Source organism: Rhynchophorus ferrugineus, unplaced genomic scaffold, assembly GCF_030347505.1.
Source record: "Rhynchophorus ferrugineus isolate W39M unplaced genomic scaffold, kcgeb_rfMv2 rfM3, whole genome shotgun sequence".
NCBI classification, from domain to species: Eukaryota; Metazoa; Arthropoda; class Insecta; order Coleoptera; family Curculionidae; genus Rhynchophorus; species Rhynchophorus ferrugineus.
The window spans coordinates 45,189,101-45,201,459 of record NW_027472582.1 but is presented as its reverse complement, the minus strand read 5'-3'; the positions used below and the strand labels follow the sequence as shown (position 1 = coordinate 45,201,459).

Here is a 12,359-nt window from a genome sequence, read left to right as displayed (position 1 = left end):
ACCGACAATAAACAAAGTAATAGCTCTTTTTCACCCGCGACCCGTTATTTCTTTTCTGCCACGTTATTTCGCTTTTACTTCATTGTTAAAGTATGGATGCGTTAATTTAAAGTAAATATTAAACCAACTACTAGCGTAAAGTATAGTATTTTCGTCGGCTTTTCTTACGTTCAAATGCATTCCTTAATATTCGATTAGTAAAAAAAAACAAAATGTCCTATATTTATTTTGTAATTATGAATCAAATGACACTCAATTATAATTTATTTCGTTAAAACTAGCATAAAATTACATAAGCTAGTAATGAATAGCTTGCTTGATAACTACTGAAATATATATTGCTTATTAGCAACTCACTACATTTACATATATATTGAAAAATAAAAAAAATCGACTTTGTTAAATCATAAAAATACCAGGCAAAAAATACAATAAAATGTAATGATGAATTTTTATTAAACACAAAATACAAAATGTGAAGTCGGAAATCTACATAGTTTTATTTCCCGAATAAACATCTTCAATAACAACAGGCGAACTAGTGCTAATAAATTACGAAAAGCGAACGAAGAACAAAGACTGATCTGTAGGAAATGCCAGAGAGGAATCAATGGCAAAAAAATGTGTATCTGTTAAAACTGCGGGACTCTTATATGTTAATTTTAAAATCATTACAATACACAATTGTAATTTCAACAACTTTTATTTTTATATAGGTGAGTGGTGAAGCAAACTCGTTAAACTAAATCTGAAAAATTCTGGAGAAGCTTAGCTTCAATAAATTAGACTTATGACACATGTACTTTTGTTTCATAAACCAAAAAATAAAGAAAAATTATGGTATCGTCATAAACGTTGAATAGCTTTAAATATAAATTAATTATTTAATTAACTAAGATTAAAATTAAGTAGACGACCATTCCATGTTTTCTTGTGAGTTTTGTTGTTGATTGGAATCCTTTTGTTCGGTATTAGAGTCGTCGGTTGGTTTTTTCTCCTCCTTAGGTGGAGATGGTGCCTTGGGTGGAGGTTTATTCAGAATGGTGTTAACAGCATTTTCAAAGTTAGTCTTTTCCTGTCTAATTTGAGCGATAGTAATAGGAACTGGTAAATACTTTGGAGTACCATGTAAACTAACTCTAGTTTGCTCCAGCCATTTAAATGCATCTTGATAAATTTGATTGACACGGTTTACTTCATCATCGGTCAGGTGACTGTATTTCTGATCCTTGTTTCTATAAAGGCAGATTATTAGATAGTGAAAAATATAAATTTATACATACATACATACATATATATATATATATATATATATATATATATATATATATATATTCAAACGTACCTAATCAATTCTAAAGCTTTGAAGCAGAGTTGGAGTGACTTCGAAAAGCTTTCTATAATAGCTGGTCTCAGCTCAAACTCTATTTTTCGTTGTTGAACTGGCTCACCTTTAGATTTCAAATCAGCCAAACGATCTATATAAACCTACAACAGCAATTATCATTATTATATAAGGAAATTTGAACGAAATTGTAAATTAAAAATGTCTTACCTGTTTATTACAATCCTCACCATCTTCATAAAGCCAATTTTCCATATCATCTAGTTTTCTGGTGAGTTGTTCCCTATCTGTATCCAACATAAATTGACCCAACTCGTCATCTGAAGTAATTTTGCTTCTTAAATCATAAACGTATTCTTCGAGCGCATTACGAGCATCGGCCCGTTCTTTTTCTTGTTTATCAGAAGCAATCATTTTAAATTCTTGCTCTGTAAATTTATTAATTTCCACATTCGAAAAACCAAAGGTTAACGCCTCAATCGGTAATTCGATACTTTTAACAAGTTTCTTCTTCTTCTCCTTATCGCCTTCCTATTAAAAATATAATATAAAAATGTGTAAGTATAACTTAAATTAGAAACATAATTATATAAATTATGTGCAGTTATTTACTATTTATATAAAATTATGGAAAATGAAATTTAGAAAAAATAATTTCTGTAATTAGTTATGAAGTACATACAAATATTTTTCTGAAAATCCTTATTTTTTAATCGCGTTTAATATATATCATGATATAAATTTATGGGAAATTACTTAAAAGCAAATTATCTTTCAAATAAAAAATAGGTGAACAAAAATCAAAAAATAAAAAATGATCTCTAAAAATCTAGTTAGATATCCAAAATTCTAGTCTGTTGAATAAGAGCAAATTGTGATGCTTTATTATCAAACTCCGAAGTTTCGGGCTATTTTCTTTTTACAGTAGCCAATAAATATTTATACTGTAAGCCACTTTTGGACAGATATTAAGTTATCAGAAGACTGATACTGACTGATATTATGACAATTTTAGCAGCGTTTGAATTTCTAATTTTTTTCTAATAAGTGTAAACTTACTAACAAAGGTTTCGGACATTTAGCAAACACTCCGTAAATTATCAATTGTTAAAGATGCAACAACATACGATAAAACGTAACGACAAAGACAGCTAAGACCTTTATAGAAGGCATCTTTCGAGAGTGGGCTAGCTACTTGCTCATTTCTCAACGGTTCCTCTAAAGGTCTCTAAGAAAAATGTTTGTGGTACACACCATTATTAAATAGACTATAAGCCAGTAACAAACTGACAAATTTTGAAAATATTATTTTGAATATAAAACTATTTTATGTCTAAACACTGACAAATTAATAATGCACAAAGTAAATTCTAAGCAATTATGTTAAAACCAAACATAAAAATGAAAAAAAAAAAAGAAAAACTTATCTACATAAGCATATACAGCTTTACCATAAACAACAAAACAGATGGACCGAACAAAATTAAGGAATAACCAGGCCAGCGAGCCGGCACGTGTAAATGCGTACCCCGCTGAACCAGGCCGATATTTTCTTCGTCCAGCCGGTGCCGGAGTGGCCTACCTCTGCCGTCGCCGACTGGCCATCAGCCTCCCCAGATGCCGTATCTCCATCGCATTGTTGTTGTCCCTCATCGTTCTGCTTTTCAGCTGCATTCGATTCCTGTTGGTCACTCTCTGCTATCTCATTATCCGGAGATTCCTTAGCTTCAATCAATGACGCACTGGAAATGCTCATGATGCCGTGCAAGTTAATACGCACCTTGACCTTAACTTTCTGAGATTTACCATCAGGTGCAGGACGAATATCCTTTACTAACCATGTACCTGAATTTAAGAAGAAAAAATTTATTTGACAATATTAAAAATTGTAATGATATTTGCAAACTACATAAGACTAAATTATGGCATTGTTTTCTATATACTCACCAATGTTACGATCTTCATAAGGAATGTGTCCTCCATAAAATGCCCTAAGCGAAAATGGTTCTGTACGATAGAAAGTTAACATTCTTGAGTAAGGAGTAGGGTGGTTCAAAGGAAACACTTCCAATTCTCCTGCAGATTCGCCGGCAGAACCTGCCTCCCAGGACAAGCAAACAGAGTAATTCTAGAATAAAAACAACCTAAGTAAAAAACCACAATACGACATTTTAAGCAGATCATACTTGAACGTCAGTAACGCTAAACTCCCGAACACGAAAAGCTGGAGACAGAATTGCACACTGTAAAGCGCAACCTCTCGATACCGCTTCATCTTGATTTAGCGTTGTACTAGGTACCTTATGAAATACCCCTTCAATAAGTTGTTTGATGGCGGGAATTCTTGAAGAACCACCAACAATTTCAACTGCATAAATATCATTAATAGATAAACCTGCAATATGATAAAATTGGTATATGTACAAACAAAAACTTATTTAATATCATACCTGACTGTTGCAGACATTGTTGCATGATACTCTCTACTCTTTTAAATAAAGATTCGCATATCACTTCCATATCCGCTCTTTTCATCTCACTCTTTACATCCTTATCATTCATAAAGCATTCAATAGCCAGCGGTAAAGTAGTTGAGTTTGCAGACATCTGCTTTTTTAGTTTCTCAACTTCAGCCAATAAGCGTAAATAAGCCCTAAATTAATAACATAGTATACTAAGTGATAAAATAAAATTTATCTTCCCAACCTTGCATTTGATCTTGCATCCACATTATATTTGGTTTTAAATTGCGCAGCAAAATGATCGGCTAATAACCGATCAATATCCCTACCACCCAAATAGGGATCTGCTGCAGTGGTCAACATTTTCAATTTGCCTTTATTAAAAGCACAAGCAAATACTTGCAGTGATGCATAACCACAATCAACAAATATAACATTCCTAGGTTTCTCCTCTGGACCTGGCAAGTCTTGCTTATAAATACCGTATGAAAGTGCAGTTGCTGTTGTTTCATTGAAAAGCCTAAGCACATTTAGACCTAAAATTTATTATTATTATTATTATTGGCCCCAATACTATTATACAATATAATCCAATATATAAATATTTTATTGATATAAATATACTTTTTTTATTATATAATTCATAGTTATGAATTACAATTTATAAAAAATTTATTATATACTCTAAACGAAAAAGTAACTTATTAAAAAAATATTGAAATATAATAAAATTATGAAGCATGACTTGAAATGATTCTGCAGGGCAATTTGCCAAATCATCTTACATATAATATAATCATGTTCTCATAATAAATTGTAGCTAATAAATATTAACATGTTAATTTTATACTTAGAATAGTAACATTCTAACCAATATAAAATATTAATAAATATTAGTGCAAAAATCATGTATTTTAACACATCTATTTAGAAAAACAATACTACTGTTTTGAATTATAGATGTTTGAATATATTACAAACTAACAAATGAAATAATCAAGATATAAATATTAAAAAATTGGGTATTAAGGGGTGGTAAAACATTAAAATAAATTTCAACATGACATTTTTTATAAAGATAACACAAACATTTTAGGATATTCGGTCTTAATCTTATTTTATTTGAAAAGCAGAATAGTAAAGGATAAAAACGCGATGAGGATATGGTATCCTGGTGGTCAGCCAATAAGCGAAGAAAATAAAATACCTAATATAAAAAAACTATTATCAAAATAATCCGTTTCAAAATCTAAGCCTAGGTACTGTTTTTGAAATAGTCAGTTAAAAAACAACAACAAAAACAGAGAATGCTGATGGTGCTGTCCGACAAACAATATCTTAATTCAATTGCTGTGCAACCAATAGATGAAAATCACTCTTTCAAACTCGACACTGGTTGGCACCAACGTGAGAAAGCTATTATAAGTGTACATTGCTTGATTAGTAGCTCTTTGTGGACAGTAAAGACTTAATTTCCCGTCAGTGGGCGCATCACCCGAGTACAGAATTATATGTTGCTCAATATTGTCATTTATGCGTAAAGGTTGATCTCATAAAATGAGATTGAGACTGACAAGGTGGCAAGGCTTCCCCAAAGAGTTACTGTTTGTTGAGGATTTGGTACAAACCAATGACGTCTGTTATGTCTGTCTGTTGGTGAGACCGTTAGCGCCAACGGTGAGAAACTAACATTACAGAAAGATTATTTTATTTTGGTCATATGTAATGTATATCATATTATGTCATATCATATGTATGTAATGTGGAAGTTACAATGCACATACTGCAAGTATGTTTTGAGGATATGATGAAAATCTCAGGATGTAGAAATGACCCCTGCACAGGTACCAATAAACAGCAGTTGGCACACGTCAAATATCTTGTATTCTTACAAACATATACCAAAATGAACTTCCAAGGTCATACAGATGTAACCTGATGCTTATATATCTTTGTTGGCTCATAAAAATAGAAAAGTATTACTTGTTTCTACCAAAATGCAAAATGGGCAAATATGAGCATTATTTGGAATCAATTGATTCATCATATGAAAACATATATATTAACATGTATAATATATGTATATATGTGAGATTAATTACTAATATATACAATATGATAATATTAGTAATATATGGGACAGTAATAGTGAAATATGTGAAAACATTAGTAATATATTTTATTGATATAGATACCTGATATAGCAGCTGAATCAAGCAGAGCTTTCCTTTCATTATTGGTAAAGTATGAAGGTACAGATATAACACAATCATTTACAGGTGTTTGCAAAGCCACGGTAGCTGTATCTTTAAGTTTTGTTAATAACATAGCTAAGCATTGTTCAGGTGAAAAAGTATGCTCTTCATTTAAGTAATTTACCTAAAATTAAAAATATAGAAATATACTCTAGATCAAACATGATAGATACAGACCTTGATACCAATTGAGCCATTTTTTTCCTCTGTTATTTGAAATGGTAACCACGGCAATTCATATTCAATATGAGGATCACGATATTTTCTACCTATAAGCCTTTTTAGGCCATACACAGTGTTCTTCATGTTTGTAACTTGCTGATTTTTTGCTGCCACACCAAGTATACGGTTCTTGCCAGAAAATGCAATATAAGATCTGAAAACAAAATTTCTTCAGTGTAGGTGTGAAAATTCCAAATATGTATCATTCTTCTCAAGGTAAATATGTATGACTCAAATATATATAAAGATAAATGCAATTTTGTAAAACACAAAACATGATTTGAATACACATTCAAGAATTACTTAATAATACAAAAACTGAAGGCAAATAAACTTATATTTAAAAATAAAGTTTAATTTAGTGGTAAGAAAAATACTTAATGATCACAGGTGTGATTTTGAATCACCTTGATTTTTCAAACATGACTTAGATGACAAAAGTCATGATCGTGTGATCATCCAACGAGTAGTTACGAAGAAATGTATGCATGCAATAATAGCATCTTGTGTGGGAAAATACTTACGGTGTCGATCGCAAACTATAATCATTGGCGATTGTCTCTATACCACCCGCTTTTGCAACAGCAATATAGCAAGATTCATTTCCCAAATCTATTCCAATGACTGACATTGTCGCCATTATTTTTCAATTAATATTTAAGCACAAATTACGGACTCCCACTATCACAGTAAACCTCCTGGAATGGATAAAAATGCTTTAAAATTCCGCTATTCTAGAACGCACCGGTCGAGTGAACGATCAGAAATGGTGGTTTGAATGACAGATAAATATCTATCTCGTTTTACTAACGGAATTGCTATTCTAGAAAATTCTATAATACATCTATCTTTGTTAACTGAAATAAATACTGAGAATAAAACAAGGAAAGTATATAAAACAATGTTTTCCAGAAAATTCAACTAAAATTAATATTGGCAATACTGATGACTCAACAGTTACACCAACAAATAACCAACATTCATACTCATATGCTGAATCTTTGTAAAAGGCTACTTTTTAGCATTGGAAAACGTGGAATGAAATGACCTATGGAATATTCAGTGATGATTATTTTTTACTATTAAATAAAAATAAAACATTTGAATGAGAAACACAGAACGATATGCTGATCAATAATTAGTAGCGTTTTTGACTGATAAATTATAGAAATAAATTTTTACTAGACTTAGTAAAAATAAATAAATAAATAGCTTTAATATCGTACGGAATATATAAAATGTCTCGTAGAATGTATATTTTAGTATAATTTTTAACAAGAATATTTTTATGGTGTTAATATTTGAAGAGTAACAATAATATTAACATAAAAAATATAGTAGATATAATAAAGTATATACGTTAAAATACAAATATAATAAAATATTACAATAAAAAGCAAACAATATTATTTCATGTTAAAATTCAAAGTATTTCGATAGTTCCCAACTACAGCATTTTTTTACAAATTGGCTTATGTCATGGGTTACATATTTTTGTTTATTTTATTTTGAGGTTATTTTTGATATCAATATGTTTAAGGAGAGTTTTAAGTACTATAAGACTAAATGTTGTACAATAGACTTTAGCAATGTATTAGACTTAAATAATGATATTACTTGGAACAAATATAATGTATTATGTTTCACCTAACAATTAAACAAATTAACTATAATTATTTTAGGTAAAAAAGAACAGTATTGATGATTACCAACAAGATTCTATTACTTCAATTAGTTTTTGTTTTAAACCAGTTAAAACTTGGGAGGTATTTCAGATTAATGATAAACCAGGTGATGCAATGGAAATAGAAATTGGTCTGCAGTGAATAAAATGAAATTTTTTTAAGGTTTAATTGTCATAAAAAATCCATTTACATCAATTGGTCAAAGATACTGGGTAGTGAAATGTCTACGTGACTATTCAAAGAAACCAAATAGAAGAAATATTGACTCTATTACATCAATATCAAATGTGGATAATTGGTGGGAAAAATGCAATAAATTGGATAATAATGAATTGTTAAAAAAGTTGAGATGGAGTACACTGGGATATCATCATAATTGGGATACAAAGGTAATTAAGTAAAAAAACCTGTAACATTATAAATGATTCACTTATATATTTTAGTTGTATTCAGAAAAAGACAAAACAAATTTTCCACATGAATTAAAAGAACTTACCCAATTTCTTGCCGACATACTAGGCTATCCAAATTATTCTGCAGAAGCTGCCATTATTAATTATTATCACATGGATTCGACATTATCAGGTCATACTGATCATTCTGAAGTAAATTTGAAAGCTCCGTTATTTTCATTTAGGTAGAAATTATTACACATCGTTTGATTTTATTGTATAAATCAAATAGTGTTTTAGTTTTGGTCAAACTGCAATTTTCCTAATTGGTGGAAAGACAATAGAGGATAGTGCCATTCCTATTTTTTTAAGAAGTGGTGATATTTTGATCATGTCTAATGAATCTAGGTTATGTTATCATGGCGTTCCAAGAATCCTTAAGACCGAAGAAAGGTAGTAATGCTGTTATGTTACAAAAGTAGTTTGGGTATATTTTATTGGAACATTTTAGACCATGGGAGATAGATACAGAAGATTCAACCCAGGAAGTTTTAAAATACAATGACGCCTTAAGTATCTGTAAGGATGAAGAAATATGGAAACCCTTTAGCATGTATATAAATTATTCAAGAGTTAACATGAATATAAGACAGGTATTAAATAAAGGACAGCAAACTTTATAACAGAATATTTTGTTTATTATTTCATTGACTTTATGTACAATCATGACTTTCTACTGCTTGTTTAACATATTGGTTGTGATTGACAAAATATTGTTAAAGAAGTGGATAGGATGGTTCTACAGCCACACCACATTGATTTTCACCTCGTTTCAATTTGAAGTATCCTTCTTCACCCCAACTAACACCCCATGAGTTTTTAATCAACCAATAAGGTTGTCCATTTTCAATACCATAACCCACAGCTAAAACGCCATGATTTAACACAAATGAGGAACAAGGTTCATCATATATTCCACTAGCATATTCTGCTAAATTATTGGCGTCTATTGCAACAGATATAGGGCCTATGGTACCAACAGCTTCTACCAATGCATCTTCTTCAAATTCTGGCAAATCAATATAACTAAAAATATGGTATAATTAGTTAAATTAAGCTTCATATGTAATATTTAGTCTAACCCATTAGCTTTCGTGACATATTCACCAGAAAAACGGCAGCTGCCATCGACACCTTCATATGGATAAGATGTTTCAGTTTGAATGCCATAATCCGTAACATAATCAAAAGCAGCTTCCATAAAACCTAGATAGAAACATATTTCAATTTTCTATGTATATCAGAGATTGTACAGTTACCTCCATTACAACCTGCCATTCCATAAGGCTCTACCTTGCTACAATCAACAATTTGCTGTTCAGAAAAAGACACTAGATTCCCGGTTTTTTGGGCATATGCAGCTTCCAAAGCTCCAGTCTAAAATATACTTTATTTTTCAAGAAAATTTTAAAATAAATATTAAACTTACAGCAGAAAAGGCCCAACATGCACCACAGGTGCCTTGATCTTTTATAGCAGTAACTATGCCACTATCTCTCCAATCAATTGAGTCTGGAACATCATCAGTGGAGCTTCTAAAATATAATTTATATATATTTTAAACCGACAAACTGTATTTCTTGAATATATTTACTTAAAAATGGTCCGGTTTCCAGTTTTAGTAGGTTTGCCATTAAGTTGTAGCGTAAGTATAGCAAGATATTCATCTCTAGTCATATCGGTAAACTGGTTGACTCCTTTTTTATAACTAGTTAATCCTTTTTCGAAACGAGCGTTATGTTCCTCTATACTGCGGATATGTTCTTGATAAATTGCATAGCGTTTAATTTCTTCAACCTGGTTTTTGTAGGTTTTTCCATGTTTGATCTAAAAAAAATCTGCATAGCTATTCCCAAAATTAATAGTTGTTTAGCAAAAATACCTTGTAATTTTTCCATAATATGTCATTTTGCAATTCTGCGTACACAGAAATAGAAAAAACTAAAACTGCTAGAACCAGCACCCTCATGTTCTTGATTTGCCAGACAATTATAATAATAACTACAATTTCTGTAATTTATACCCAAAACTTATCTTTCGAATATATCGTAAGATAGCTACTTCACAGAAAATAATCGAATATACGTGTTTATTAAACACTTGAATATTATTTAGTTAAAAAACCCAACTCATGAATGATGAATTAACAACTAATGTTAGATTTTAACTAAATTAATTTTACAGTTATTGCTATTTATGTGCTAAAAACATACATAATCGTTACTGTTCTTATGAAAATGTTTTCAAAAGCACTTTGTTTGTCATATCTGGTTGAAGATCACCATCAAGGAGAACAACATCCATTAATTGAATACCAATTATTAAAAATGCAGTCTACGGTAATTTGGTCATGTTTGTACAATAAATATATTATAAAATTCAGATCAATACATTAGTATTATAAGCTAATGTTGACTAAATTGCAATAAATGATATATACTTATACTATATCGCATAGAAAATCTTCATAAATATTTATATGTATTTGGATCAATAATTCGATTAAGCGACCTGATTATGTATGAAATTAGATGATTTTGTCAGTTCTCTATATAAAATAAAAGTTTTCCATTCGGTGTTATTGAATTATACACAGAGATATGATTAGCGTCATTACTTTTGGTGTTTGTTTGGTCTTAAGCCCATTTAACACTTACGGCCTGGTGGTCCAAAACCTTTTAAGACAATCAGTTGCAACATTAAAAAGCAGAGCAAACACTGAAATAACTTTCAGGCAGCTTAACTTGATCTATAAATCGACTATCTTCAAGCGTTGGCATATGATGGAAAAGAACAAAAGAAGCTAAAATGGCTACCACACTAATTTTTCAGCCAATTCGTTCCATTTCAAACCGATTCAACAAAATCAACATTGTTACTTCGACACGGTATAACCATTTTGGCAGAATATTCTATGTTGCTACCTGCGATAACTAAATTATTTAAGAAACTGCCATTGAAACGTGTTAAACTACTTAAAAAAGTACCAGACTTCCAGTTTGGATTTCGAAATCACCACTCAACGGTCGACCAAATACATAAAATAATAGCCATTATTTAAAAAGGGCTCGAATAAAAGGAATACTGCAATGGAATATCCCTGGACGTTTTTGACCGGGTGTGGAATTTTGGACTAATCTACAAGATGAATAAATTGTTACCGCAACTATTGTCAATTGGAAATGAAATGAAAAATAAATAAAATCATATCTTTTAGGAAGTAGAGAGATTGAGTTTCGTATTTAATGTTTAAACTTAATTCGGCTGGGTAGTGTCTTGGGAGACGATTCTTGTACACTGAGCTCTATCTAAGACGATACAAAAAGTATAAGTGGACCAGAAACTGGAAAATACAGCTTAATAGCACCAAATCGGTCCATCTCAATTTTGCGTTTTGGTTAAATGATAAATATCCTTAGCCAGAATCAGCGAATATATCTGCATCCCTCTCAATGACGGATTAAATTGGAAAATCACGTTAGACAAAAAGCAGAGCAGATCAGACTCAAAATTAAACAACTGATTGATTTACCAGTCTATAAACCCTTTTTTTTTAACCTGAAACCGGGAAGGGGAATCCTGTAAGCAAGGACATAGCGTCGTTATCACACCATGTAGCTCGCGGTACCTGAGTTAATCGCTCGCCAGAGAAGGTCGAGACAATTTGGAGTTAGAGCACGACAGGGTAGTGTCGGCTGTGATAGAATAAGATCACGAAGAGCCGAATGAGTTATTGGCCTAAAATATCGGCCAGCTCTATTCAATACTTCTATTGTCCGGCAGACGAAGAGTGGATAAATATCCCGAGTAGAGATCGGATATATAATCATGAACTTGGGGAACGTTTCTCTATGAATTTAATTATTCCTGACGAAACAGGGTGCATTAATTTTTCTCCTGAGAATTTTGTTCTGAAAAACTTGAAGACGTTCCACCTG

General features: G+C 31.1%; 3 protein-coding genes across 5 annotated transcripts in view; 1 reads left to right on the top strand and 2 right to left on the bottom strand.

Moving 5' to 3' along the window:
• Nucleotides 1–437: 437 nt before the first annotated feature.
• On the bottom strand, nt 438–7,225 carry Hsc70Cb (heat shock protein 70Cb). Of its 2 annotated transcripts, none has more exons than XM_076401103.1 (11): nt 6,809–7,225; nt 6,240–6,438; nt 6,003–6,186; nt 4,052–4,343; nt 3,796–3,998; nt 3,532–3,740; nt 3,293–3,473; nt 2,874–3,190; nt 1,556–1,876; nt 1,346–1,488; nt 438–1,235 (listed from the first exon to the last, which is right to left on the bottom strand). In XM_076401103.1, exons 1-11 carry the CDS (start codon nt 6,922–6,924, stop codon nt 905–907), a joined length of 2,496 nt encoding a protein of 831 aa, XP_076257218.1. In that variant the 5' UTR covers nt 6,925–7,225; the 3' UTR covers nt 438–904. The 2 variants fall into 2 exon arrangements, with proteins under 2 accessions (XP_076257218.1, XP_076257219.1); XM_076401104.1 differs by having other exon boundaries at nt 2,928–3,190.
• Nucleotides 7,226–7,764: 539 nt separating this feature from the next.
• Nucleotides 7,765–9,049, top strand: AlkB (alpha-ketoglutarate-dependent dioxygenase AlkB). The gene is made up of 6 exons (XM_076401109.1): nt 7,765–7,917; nt 7,967–8,075; nt 8,132–8,358; nt 8,413–8,606; nt 8,662–8,814; nt 8,873–9,049. Exons 1-6 carry the CDS (start codon nt 7,816–7,818, stop codon nt 9,042–9,044), a joined length of 957 nt encoding a protein of 318 aa, XP_076257224.1. The 5' UTR covers nt 7,765–7,815; the 3' UTR covers nt 9,045–9,049.
• LOC143194386 (cathepsin L) overlaps nt 9,038–12,359 on the bottom strand; it is a 29,202-nt gene continuing 25,880 nt past the window's right edge. For both annotated transcript variants that reach the window (XM_076401107.1, XM_076401108.1), the window contains exons 2-7: nt 10,304–10,431; nt 10,016–10,248; nt 9,851–9,956; nt 9,681–9,798; nt 9,504–9,627; nt 9,038–9,447 (exon numbers count right to left, since the gene is read on the bottom strand). In XM_076401107.1, coding sequence (XP_076257222.1) covers nt 9,138–9,447; nt 9,504–9,627; nt 9,681–9,798; nt 9,851–9,956; nt 10,016–10,248; nt 10,304–10,431 — 1,019 coding nt within the window. In that variant the 3' untranslated portion in view covers nt 9,038–9,137. The remainder of the gene's footprint in view (nt 9,448–9,503; nt 9,628–9,680; nt 9,799–9,850; nt 9,957–10,015; nt 10,249–10,303; nt 10,432–12,359) is intronic.

Coding starts and splice junctions, on each gene's coding strand:
- Hsc70Cb (XM_076401103.1), bottom strand. CDS start 6,924: ATGGCGACAATGTCAGTCATTGGAATAGATTTGGGAAATGAATCTTGC. Junction 1,877..2,873: donor TATCGGCCTGGTTCAGCGGG/GTACGCATTTAC, acceptor TATTTTTAATAG/GAAGGCGATAAGGAGAAGAA. Junction 1,489..1,555: donor GTGAGGATTGTAATAAACAG/GTAAGACATTTT, acceptor TTGCTGTTGTAG/GTTTATATAGATCGTTTGGC.
- AlkB (XM_076401109.1), top strand. CDS start 7,816: ATGTTTAAGGAGAGTTTTAAGTACTATAAGACTAAATGTTGTACAATA. Junction 8,607..8,661: donor GCTCCGTTATTTTCATTTAG/GTAGAAATTATT, acceptor ATAGTGTTTTAG/TTTTGGTCAAACTGCAATTT. Junction 8,815..8,872: donor ATCCTTAAGACCGAAGAAAG/GTAGTAATGCTG, acceptor GGAACATTTTAG/ACCATGGGAGATAGATACAG.